This window comes from Lepisma saccharinum, chromosome 2 (genome assembly GCF_977018435.1).
Source record: "Lepisma saccharinum chromosome 2, izLepSacc3.1, whole genome shotgun sequence".
Lineage (NCBI taxonomy): Eukaryota > Metazoa > Arthropoda > Insecta > Zygentoma > Lepismatidae > Lepisma > Lepisma saccharinum.
In genome coordinates, this window is record NC_139230.1 from 54,345,299 (window position 1) to 54,358,068 (window position 12,770).

Genomic DNA, 12,770 nt, shown 5'->3' on the forward strand with positions numbered 1-12,770 from the left:
TGAATTGGAGGCCAGTAATAACAACAGCATACTCTAACGAAAGGCCAGGAACATGATAGGACATGTCCAGAGGAGTGGGGGGAGGACAGTTTCAGCATGTAGTGTAAAGGTTATAAAACTCCCATATCTATGCTACATTTCAGATGTAATAACTTGTTGCTAGCTTTATTCTTGTTCACATGCTTTGATAATGAAATGTGTCAGTTTTATATGCATCACCCTGTATAAGAAATGAAAGTAATGTTCTGAATAATACCCTCCTAATGACCTGTATGATTGATTAATCAGGTGATTAATTTCTTACTATTTTCCCCCCTACCACATGGATTGCTTTCCTTTACTTAAATATGCTCTCAAATATATTCTTTAAAAAAATGACAGGAAATATTATCCACAAAAATAATATTACAATCAAGGCTGCCTGCAGGATTTTTTCTCGGGGAGGGGAAGCAGTACTTAAAGTGGGGCAGATGTGAGTGATGCTTTCCCCCCATTCTCACAAAGCATCCCCAGAACTAGGATAATTTTCATAGGCACTTAATCTGCTGTCACTCACGGCACCCCTTGTCCATGTTCACACACTACAATTTCACCATTTGGATTATATGAAGTATTTCCAGATATCTCGAGGGGGGTCATGTGCCCCCCATTCTCTGTGGGCATCCTTGATTGCAATGTCTATAAAATTATTAAATAGAAACAGTTACTATGTGCTACGTACATACAGTTTTACTATCGTTAAATTAACGGATACAGACATCTTACTAGTTTTCACCTACATGAAAGGATACATCAGAAATCCTCATATTCTATGTTTGTGAGTAATTCCACAAACTCCAGAAAAATTTGAAAATATGTTATCTTATTAGGACCCTGAAGGTTGAATGTATATGCGAGAAAATGTAAAATCCAGAAATATAAATTCAGGATTCAGCTATACTTCTTGCTCCCAATAAAAATGTTAAAATCCTGTTCATGATTAGTTAACATTTATTTACAGACATTTCAGTATTTACTCTGGAACTAGGAAGATTAAAATTTTATGACGAAATGAAACATGTCACAAAAAGTGTTTGAAAAACATTATAAATATATTGACCATTAGAAACATTATTAAAGTAGCTTAAAACTCATCAGTTTTTGCAACTTGCAACATTAAAAATGCTAAAAATGTTAAAACAGCAGTGATGGGACACAATACTCTGATCATGCATCACCCAACTAAAAGTCACTTGGCAGGCCTTAGTCCTCAACAGGGGATTTATCACCACAGGGGATTTATGACATATATATAATGTTGTAGTACACTAGCTACCCTTACAACTGATGGCAGTCTTGGCCTCTCATCAGCAAGTGAGGTACTATGGCTGGCTGGTTTAATTGCAGGCTTCTGTTTCAGTGTGTTGGGTTGCAGCCTCAGGGCATGAGAAGAGATGGAAGCTGATGGCTGCATTGCCATTGCAAATTGATGGTACTTTCTGTTTCTCTTCCATACAGTAATACCTGAAACTCTGGAAGGAAAACCAGGTTTTAGAACATTTGCGAATATTATGTACATAAAAGCAAAAAAGGAAAGACGAAAGGACAAAAAACAAAAATAGGAAGGAAAGAGGAATATCATAGACTGTCTGGCGAGTGTTTTTAAATTCATTTCCTATATATACACGTGCATGCATGCAGATGGTCAAAAACTGGGAGTTGCTTAATCTCACCCCTTCTGCTCAAAATGAAAAAAAATACTTCTTCACCTTATGCTATGTAAATATAAAGGGAGGGGCCCAAATGTTGTTCCCTTATCACATTTTCGTACCTGGAAACTGTATTAAAATGACATCCCAGCTGGGAATTTCTATTTGTTCCAATTGAAATTTCAATTGGATTGAATAGGTTTCAATTGGAATGAATCGGATTCTATGGGATGCCTAATATCGCTATCTGAATGTATTTGTTTCAATCGGAAACCCAACTGAAACCAATTGGAAAATCAAGACAATATCCAATTGGTGAATTGCATTCAATTACATTTAATCAATGTGTTATAAATTAATTTATTGACTCAAAGCATAGGTAGTTTAATTCTTGACACCACATTTCATGTGTAAGGGCCTCCCCGATGGCACAGTGGTAGCATCGTCTCTTTCTAATCAAGGCGTCCCGGGTTCGATACCCGGTGGAGTCACAAGTGGTTCGGATCCCACTTTAAACTGTATGTCCAATCCCTATTAGCCTTACTGTGCATAAAGTGGACTTAAAACACCAAATCAATCAATCAATCACATTTCACGTGATATAGATGTTCATTGGATAAACAGCACAATTGAACTGAATTTATTCTGAATTCTAATGCATACTACTGAAGTCAGATTTATCTTAATATATACCTATAGAACTCTAACCAACTCAACTTTAAAGCAGCTAGTAGTTGGAATAAATGTTCATATTTGTACTTGTTTTTTTACAATATGGAATTTCCATGGTTATTCTTGTATGTATGTAATGCAGTTGGCAAAATGAGCAATCTTTTGATCAACTAAGTCGATCTCGACAGTATTTTGTTTATCACCTTTTCAAGTGTTGTGGGTCAGATTATTTGTTTATCCTAATATGTTGCTGTTTTCAAAAGTATAAAGGAAGAACAACATGTCGATTTGTGGCTGAAGCATCATGTTTTTGATTTTCTATAAGTGTGTTAAACACAATGAAGCTACAGAGTTAAAAACTTGTTCATATATTAGAAAAACATTCACATACAAAAATTTTTCAAAGTTACAAATTCCACATGCTTTACCACAGATTTATTTTAGTTGTTTTATATGATTTCTCCATTGCATTTACAGATATATAGATAAGAATTTTTCATAAGCAATATATTGAAAACAATAAAATATTTTCAAATAGAAACCAATTCATTACAATTGACCAATCGGTTCCAATTGGCCAATCAGTTCTGATAGTGTGTCTAAAAACTCATATTGGCTATCGGAACCAATTGGAAAAATTTCCAGCTGGGATAAGAGCTCTAAAATTTGACTACCTTCGATAACTATCCCTTTACCTGGAACCAAGCCCAATCACCTGTATAATCATTAGTACCAAAAGAAATTAAATTAAAAAGTACAGTTTTTGGTAAAACCAAAAAAGGTGTTCCTAATTTCGTCCCCCTAAAAAATTCTGAAAGAATGAATTAATTATGATTTTTCAAATGTGTTTTTCTTAACTGTCAGCTTTAATATTCATATTATTTACAAATGTCACTACAAAAGTGAACATAATTAGTAGGATGTAGTGAATTAATACAAAATTTTATACTTATAGAAAATTAAAAACCAGAATGTAGCAAAATTCAGATAGAATATTAGCTTTACTTGAGCATGTTTCATAAAATCATGCTAAACTGGATCCTTTTTTCTCCATCTGCAGAATATTTTTTGCACAGATTAAACAGTCAGTATCATCATCCTCATGATTACTGTCATCAGTTGAGTTATCATATTGAAAGTTTCTCCACTGAAACTTTCTCTCTTCTTGACATCATCTTTCAAAGATTCCCTATAAACATTGTACAGTTCACTGTCTACGTTGTCTTTTTATTGTCCACTGCATCAATCGCCATCTTCATGGCATCTGTATTCCATGTTTCCAAGTCTTCAACAAAAATGACAAGTATGAGGGGATGAAATTAGGAACAGACGAAATTAAGAACACTCAATCCAACATGGCGACTCCCACCTTCCCAACAAGTGAACCTGATGGCACACAACTCTCACATCCTTCCTATTCACAAAGTATCCAATCCAATGACATGCAGAAAATATAACAAACACGATTACACTAGGTGTAAAGGACTTGTAATAATGACACTGAGGCCGCATTCCAAGAATTGGTCCCCTCTACAGCCAACACAGATGGCTTCGCAGACGACATTCACGCCTTCAGCAGAGGTTTACAAATATGTCGCCTAAATACTCAAGGGTTACTGAACTCGTTCGATGAATTTAAGCATATCATGTCACCTGCTAATTTCGATGTAATAGGTATCACCGAATCGTGGCTAAAGCCCAGGATAAGTAATAACGTTGTGGAACTTCATGGTTACGAAATAGTAAGGAAAGATCGAACTCGATGCAACAGGGGTGGAATCTGCTTTTATATCAAAGAAAATATTCGATGGAAAATAATAGAAATTGACAATTTTTTTAAACTACGTAGACGAACAAATCGAAATATTAGTAGTCGAAATTTGTTGCAATAAAGAGAAAGTAGCTGTTGTGTTGGTGTACAGGCCGCCAAACATATATTATACCACATTTAATAATTTGCACGATGTATTACAATTTACATTCGTAAACTACGACCATTATATTTGTATCGGCGATGTAAACGCAGATTTTTTAAAACCTAAAGAACCGGATACAAAATTACTGTCGGGTATAATTAAAGAACTAAACGGCATTCAAATTGTAAAAAAGCCAACGCGGAAAACTGCCACATCGGAGTCCCTAATAGACGTTATAATCTGTTCTAAAAAGACAAAGGTTTTATACGTAAATCAACAGTCATTGCCAGGTATATCTGATCATGATACAGTGTATGCAGTATTTGAAGTTTATAATAGTGTAAAAAAATCGAAAACGAAATTTGTCCGTTACCGTGACTTCAAACAACTAGATATCAGCAAATTCAATGAGGATGCAAAAAATTCAGCCTGGGAGGATATAGAGGGATGTGAGGACGTAAACAGCCAGGTCGAAATGATAAACGATGAAATACTATTGCTGGCGAACAAACACATCCCTGTTAAAACGTGCAGAGTGACAAAGCCTCCCGCGCCATGGATAAACAATACCGTTCGTGAATTTTGGAAGCTTAGGGACTACTATCATTTGAAATACGTAAACACCGGCGATAACGATAGCCTTCTCAGCTACAAATACTTTAAAAACAGAGCTAAAAAGATAGTGCGAAATAGCAAGTTTCACTATTATAAATCTGCAATCGATAAGAATATAAATAATGCGAAAGAAATGTGGGCGAACCTGCGTAAACATGGCCTAATAGGTAGCAAATATGTCAGTCAAGATATTCCCGAAAAAATACTAGATCCAAATAGCATTAATGACTATTTTATACAAGCTTCGCAAAGTGAAGCGAACCAGGATGGCCTGGAAAAAAATTGCAAAACATTTTTGACCCTCAACCCCTAAATTCATTTACCTTTACTAGAGTGACATCTCAAGACATACGGAAGGCATTCAGCAGGATACGTAGTAAAGCATGTGGAGACGATGGCATAAACTTAACCATTTTAAAATTATTACTTCCATTTTGCGTAAATACTATAACCGTCATAATAAATAACTCCCTAGCACAGGGTATCTTCCCAGAAGCGTGGAAAAAGGCAATCGTTTTACCGCTCGCAAAATGCAAGCCTGTTAAAAATGTGAATGACTTGCGCCCAATAAGTATACTGCCCATAATGTCGAAAATTTGAGCGTATTGTACACGAGCAGCTATTCACACACGTAACAGCTACATCTAGTTTTCCAAAGCATCAATCTGGTTTTCGGCCAAATCACAGCACCACAACAGCCATTCTGAAAGTTGCTGATGATGTACAAAAAGCTATCGATGAAAGCAAAATCACCTTACTTGTATGCCTTGATTTCTCGAAAGCATTCGATTGCGTGAACCATGAAGTTCTACTCGCTAAATTACACAGCATTGGGGTTAACGGCATAAGTCATGATTGGTTTGCATCGTACCTTTCTGGCAGGAAGCAGCGTGTACAAATCAGAGGTACCTCTGGGTGGTTAAACATTCGAAATGGAGTTCCCCAAGGAAGCATTCTTGGACCTCTCCTTTTCTCCATTTATGTAATGGACTTACATAAGAACCTCTCGCATGCGCAGTATCACCAATATGCTGATGATACTCAGATATACATACATACAAGGATAGAAGAGTTCTCAAATGCAGCATCACAACTACAGAAAAACCTGGACGCTATAAGTGAATGGGCACAAACTAACTTCCTAAAATTAAACCCAACCAAGTCAAAATTTGTCATAATGGGAACGAAATTTCTGGTAAAAAAGCTTAGCCAAAACACAGATAACATGATTCTCCCCAAATTGAATAGCCATCCGTTAAACTTAGAAAATACTGTAAATAACCTTGGCGTTGTCATGGATTCCCACATAGAATGGTCAGGTCATATTTCAGAGCAGATGAAATAAGCCAACAAATCTCTTCGAGCATTACATCACTTGAAAAATATTGTAGGCATTGAGGTTAAAAAAAAATTGTGCGAGAGTCTAGTTTTATCACGATTAATCTACGGAGCCACGGTTGCTTACAATGCAAGCAGCTCCATAACTAATAAGCTACAAAAGCTACAAAATGCATGCATAAGATTCATTTACAAGCTGAAAAAAAGGGACCACATTTCAAAATACTTACTCAATTTGAATTGGCTTAACACCAAGAATCTCGCGAAATACCAATTATTAACTTTAACACATAAAGTACTAGGCAACAAACAGCCTGCATATCTCTTTGAAAAACTGAACACAAATTCGAGCAGACATGAACATGTAACACGACGAAAGAAATTATTGTCAGTCCCAGTACATAATACGACCACCTATGGAAAATCATTTACTGTAACTGCCACTAAAGAATGGAATTCCCTCCCAACCTCCCTAACATCCATCAACAGCCATAAGCTATTTAAAAAGAATCTCAAACAGTATCTACTGGCAAGGCAGCGAAATACCTAATCATGAGCAACTTTTCATTCATAAAAATACGCATTGTAACATTTGGCAACTGTGTGCACATAAATCTTATAATTTCATAATTTTATTTCACTTCATTATTACTATTATATTTTCTATCTTTCCAGATTACTGAATATATATGAATGAGTACTAAAACAAAAGCAAAAAAAAAAAAAAAGATACCTATGTTCAACAATTTATAGGTAAATCTGTTTTTCTTTTTCATTATCTATACATATATCCTAAGCGTATATACCTATATATTTAATTATTCTTATTTGTATTGATATGTAATCCTTTTCATGTTTTTATTTTTATATTTTTTCTGAATGTATTTTTTTTCAATGTACTCTTTATTCCATTGTACTAATCTTCCAGACAAGGGTCTGTTGAAAGAACGGCCCTAGAGGCCGAAACACGCCCGCTCCAATAAAGGCGATTTTATTATTATTATTATTATAACTCATTTTACCAAGAAAATGAAAAATCTTCTAAAAAACCAAAATAGAGTTTCCTAGATTACTGAAAGTTCACAATGGTCTCTGTTTGCCTTCCCCTATGTTTTGGTGCAGATAATGTTTCTAACAGCAGGACTGAGACATTAAATGGGATAGGCACAGGGACAAAATTTGGGTCCCCTACCTTATGTATATTTAAATTACTATGAACATGGGTTATTTACCAATGAAAAAATGTTCATTTTAAAAAAAAAATCACCAATCATTTTTTTTTATCTTCAGGTCCTACATCCACCCATCCCATTTTTTTGTGACAAGCCAAATTCCGTCCATTTTCCTGCATATTCACAGTTATAAAAAGTATAAAAAACTTACGTGAGTGAGTATAATAGTCTTAAAACTCCTTGAAGATGACATTTCGCGAAGCTACACTTTGCTTCTTCAGGTATTTCTTTCAGCATAATGTGCTTTAAGTGCATTTGACAATATCTGCACTTATTGAAGGAAAGCAATGATTTTTTATTAAGGGAAATTCAACCCTATTCAGGAGGTTAACTTATCTCTGCATCAAGAGGTTTTAAAGTAAACTTTGTATATATTATAACAGCAAATTGCGAAATTATAGATAGACATAATACTTTGATCATACTTAATAAAATGTAACTTCAAGTACTTACTCACAAGAAGTGGTTGACCAATTATCTGAGTTCTCAAATACTCTTCTCTTAGTTAGGGATGACAATGGCCCTGATTTCCCCCCCAATCTTATGTTAGGTGAAGAATTGGATCTCCAGAGTGGTGTCTCTCCTGGAAAATAGATAGTTTGATATGGTCTTAAAAGGATTGAAATAACAATACGACCCTAAAAGCTATTTGACCACCTATCCAGATATAATTTAATCATGAAACATGATAAATATATTTTATTGTAATACTGTATTTAAAATCTAACATTTGCATTAAATCAACACAGATTTTGCAAAACACATTTTCCTATTTGTTCTGAAATATCAAAACAAATATTATGTCAAAGTTCAAATGTAGCCATTGCTTTACAAACAAAACTAACTATTGATCCAATACAAAAGGTTATCATGGTATAATGCAAGCCAATAGTTTAGTGTTTATCAGTGCTCAACCAACTTTCATGTCTACAAAAATATCATATACCGTATTTACGCGTGTATAGTGCGCATGCATGTATAATGCACACTCTGGTTTTGGATGGGTAAAAGTGACAGAAAATTATATCTCGTATATAATGCGCAGTACAATCCAGTTTCAAGAAATGGCTTTCTTAGTTGTAGGTTATAAATATGTTGCTATGCTAATCAAGAGTGAATGACGTCATATCTATTCAATTGCTCATTTCTTCTTTTTCAAAATATATACTCTCTCTTTCCGACTAATGTAACATTTATACGAGGCACATTCAGGACCTTCCAAATAGCAGTTCGCAGCACAAGATTTCTTCCATTAAGGAATTTACACACTCCATGTATGTCATATTATTTGGCCAGTAATACATTTTAATTTTTATTATCTTTTTCCTTATGTTTTCATCCAAAGTACCATAAAAATCAGAATGTTTCTTCATTTTTTGATGAACTTATTTCAACCGCATTTTACATTAGTGTCGTTATCTTGTATGGAATACTGTTTCCATATTCAGAAACTGCAGGATTCAAGCTTTACAACAATATATAACATGATAGGGTTCCGTAAACATGAAAAATCAATGCAAATTTCCCAAAATCATGGAATAACCTTATACGGTTTCATGTTGGCTGTCTGAATTATTCCGTGCAAAATACACACCACAGTTTTTTGGGGCAAAAAGTTTGGAAAAAAATGTGCATTATACATGAGCAAATATGGTATTTCAGGAATTGAAGACTCATAGTATCAACTCAGAGTACAAGTACCCACTGTCTACATATATGGAGAAAGATAAAAGCTAATACCTCAAACCATATGCTATCAAGATTAGTTCAGACTTTGATGTTATTCCAATTTTTAAATTGCTGAAATTAATCTCTTAATAAGCACTGCACTGAGAAAGTAATAAATGAATAAACGAATGTATGCATGTATGTATTTCTTTTCCCTTCTCACACACATAGGTGGCTAATTGATATGCACCTTGAAGTATCTCAAGGCAGAAGATTTGATAAATTTGTAGAAACTTTAATACTAGAACATTTATTATTGAGCATTGTAAATTCTCTTTAAATAGAAAGCTGCCTATAAATAGAAATAAAATAGTTTATATTACAAATATTCATGTCATTTCATACATAATCTGATTTACAGAACAAAGTAGCATAATTTCTTATTTTGAAAAGTTCTTATCTTTGAAATTCTCGATTTGTAATATGAAAATGGACATTTACACACAATTCTTAATTCAAAATTTAAGATTAGAAAAAGTAATATTTCAGAATTGTATGCTATTTTTTAAAAAAATACATTTTAAAACAGTCTTGTGTGCCATTGAATAAATAACTTTCCAGTATAATTTTAAAAAACTGGCTTCAAGTGAAATGAGATTGAAGAACAAGGTTGATTGATTGATTGAGTTGGTGTTTTAAGTTCACTTTATGCACAGTAAGGCTAATTGGAACTGGACCTACAGTTTAAAGTGTGATCTGAACCAGTATGTGCCTTCACTGGGTATCAAACCTGGGGCCCCTACCACACTACCACTGTGCCATCGGGGAGGCCCTTAAAGAACAAAGACACACCTGAGAAACAAGAATGTAATATACAAAGGTACTATGAAACTATATTTACAAAGAGAGCAATGATTTGGATAATGAAGGAGACACAAATAAGAAGCAAACACTAGAGATGAAATTATTGGAGTCACAAGAGACAGAATAGGGAATAAGGACATGAAACAGACAGTAAGAGTACTGAAGATGCAGCACAGAATAGATGTGGTTTGGATAAATGAAAACAATAAGATTCAAAAGACTTTCTGAAGGAACATACATAAGGAAAGCGAAAGAAATGAGGCAAAAAGAAGACTGTGAAAAGACCAGCTAGTGGAAAGAATAAACAAAGTGGAGATGGTTTACTTCTATGTGAACCCAATCAGAGACTGGCAACTGAGAAATGATGACACTGTAAATCGAAGACAAAGAAACTTTATTCATTAATCAACACATATTGTAAACAACCTACCTGTTACTGACTCACGTTCTGTGGTGCAGCTTGAAGTTCGATTATGGACAAATTCTGCATTCGTAATATGTGGATTCCGCATGAAAGAGCCGATGGTGGAACTATTTTGAAGGAATCTCCTCATCATAAAATTGTGATTTGAGTCTGAAACACCTTTCTCAACATACCTGAAAATAATCTTATGTTACTCAAATATAATACTTTTAGAAAGTAAAAAACAAATAGTCATTATCAAGATATCTTAGAAGATACTCCCTTTAGTTATTGACCAAGCGAGTTCTGGAAATATTTTTAAAGCCAATTTCACTCATCTACAGGGACAATCATTTCTATTCCCTTCACTAAGTTTAAATTCAGGATTCCTTTCTGAAAATACAAACAGCACCAATCCATGCAATTTTGAAAGGAAGTAAGCTATATTTCCTTCAAATATTTTTTTATCTTTATAGAGTCTGAGGTTATTGGACACTATGAACTAACACATACACACAAATTATATTCTCAAATGAAATTCACTTACATACTGACAGACATTGCAAGTTTTACTTGTTTTTTGCTATGAACATTCTAGCATTGCTAGGTTAACATTAAGTTTCTAATTCTAAATAATTTTCTTGAACAAGCAGACACACTTACGGAAGCCTTTTCCCTGCAAATTGTAACCTCGAATTATGTTCAGCAGAATGATGTTGAAAATCAGATTTCTTTAGAGCATCCACTTTTCTGCTCAAAGTAATTCCAAATTTTTGCATATTAGAATTATCATTTGCCATAATTTTAGAATTGTATAGGTCTTTCAGTTGCAATAATTGTCTTGCTGCAATAACTTTACTTGCATCAAAGTCAGATTTATCTGTAATTTGAGTCTGATTTGTATTTTTAATACAATTCAGCACCTGCAATTGGCCTTTTTGATCATTTTCTTTTGTTACTTGTTTTGTATCAACTTTTCTATCCACCTCTTCCAACACACGAGATGTACTTTCTAGTTTCCTTTTGTGCGTTATATCTGTAGTTTCAACCCTTTTTGTGGAAACACATTCCTTAACTTTAACTAACAACCTTGAACTTGAAAACTGTGAAACATGACTGCAGGTTCTCCGACTTGAAATTGTTACATCACTTTGTGATTCTGATCCTTCCAGATGTCTATTTTGTATCAACTTTTGTAATGGACTTGTACATTGTTTCAGTTCACACAGAACCCTGTTGTAAACCTGCAAAACAATCAAAATTAATGTTATAGAATTTTCATGTGCCAGAAACATCAACCAGTAAATATTTGAAAATATTTCATTTTCCCATGCAATATTTACTTAAATATGTACATCAGTAAACTTTCTAATATACAAACAGTAAATCTAATACTATCAAAATTTCCATTATGTACTTTAATTACATAAATATGAAAGCAAAAAAGAAAAAGATGAATTTAGAATCCTCCACAAGTAAAGAAAATAAGGACATATCATTATTACCATTACAGAGAATGAATGATTTAATTTGATTTGATGTTTTAAGTCCCCTTTATGCACAGTAAGGCTAATCGGGACTGGACCTACAGTTTAAAGTGGGATCCGAACCACTTGTGCCAGCACTGGGTATCAAACCTGGGACCCCTTGATTACAAGGCGACCACGCTACCACTGGGTCATCGGGGAGGCCCTACAGAGAATGAATGAATATGGATAAGTAGTTCAGGGAGACTATCTCAATAAAATTTGTTGGGCCAATCATGACTTTTGACTTACTCTCTACCTACATATAATACATAGTTTCAAATTTAATACCAATTTTTAAGAAGTCTACATTTTAAATGTATTTAGACTATCTTCTGTCTTGCATTTTCTTCATTTCCCAATTCTACATGTGTTCTATAATGTATTATAAAGGGGCTATAATTTGGCCTAAATTTCATCGTAAATATCTTTCTTATTCAGAAAAACACCTTCACTAAATTGTAATACTATGTTGAACCTCAAGAGTTCCCAATGTAGTGCAAATTTCAGATTTTTCCTCTGTCCCCCATTTGGGTTAACTTTTGATTTTTTTGGAAGCTTAAAGAAAAAAAGGGCCCTAGGCACCTCAAATGTTTAATCATTTTTGGACTTACCTGACACTGCACAGTAAACATAAGAAATATGGCTAAGGGGGTTGTCCCTTAATGGTTATTTTGTGCACCATAGATGAGAAATTATGAAAAAAAATATTTATTGCATTTGATGTATTAAAGCATGGAAACCACTAATCTGAGAGCAAAAATGGTGATAAACACAAAGAAAGAGGAAGGAAATTATTTTTGAAATATTGCATTTGGAATTACAGAACATAAGGTTATAAAGGTCTG

General features: G+C 34.0%; 1 protein-coding gene across 2 annotated transcripts in view; it reads right to left on the reverse strand.

The window, feature by feature from the left end:
• LOC145984038 (uncharacterized) overlaps positions 1–12,770 on the reverse strand; it is a 200,732-nt gene that overhangs the window by 15,322 nt on the left and 172,640 nt on the right. The window contains exons 9-12 of one of the 2 annotated variants that reach the window (XM_083117376.1): positions 11,060–11,640; positions 10,424–10,590; positions 7,915–8,044; positions 1,322–1,511 (exon numbers count right to left, since the gene is read on the reverse strand). In XM_083117376.1, the coding sequence (XP_082973502.1) occupies positions 1,322–1,511; positions 7,915–8,044; positions 10,424–10,590; positions 11,060–11,640 (1,068 nt within the window). Of the gene's footprint in view, positions 1–1,315; positions 1,512–7,914; positions 8,045–10,423; positions 10,591–11,059; positions 11,641–12,770 lie in introns of both variants that reach the window. The other variant, XM_083117375.1, reaches the window with a different exon arrangement.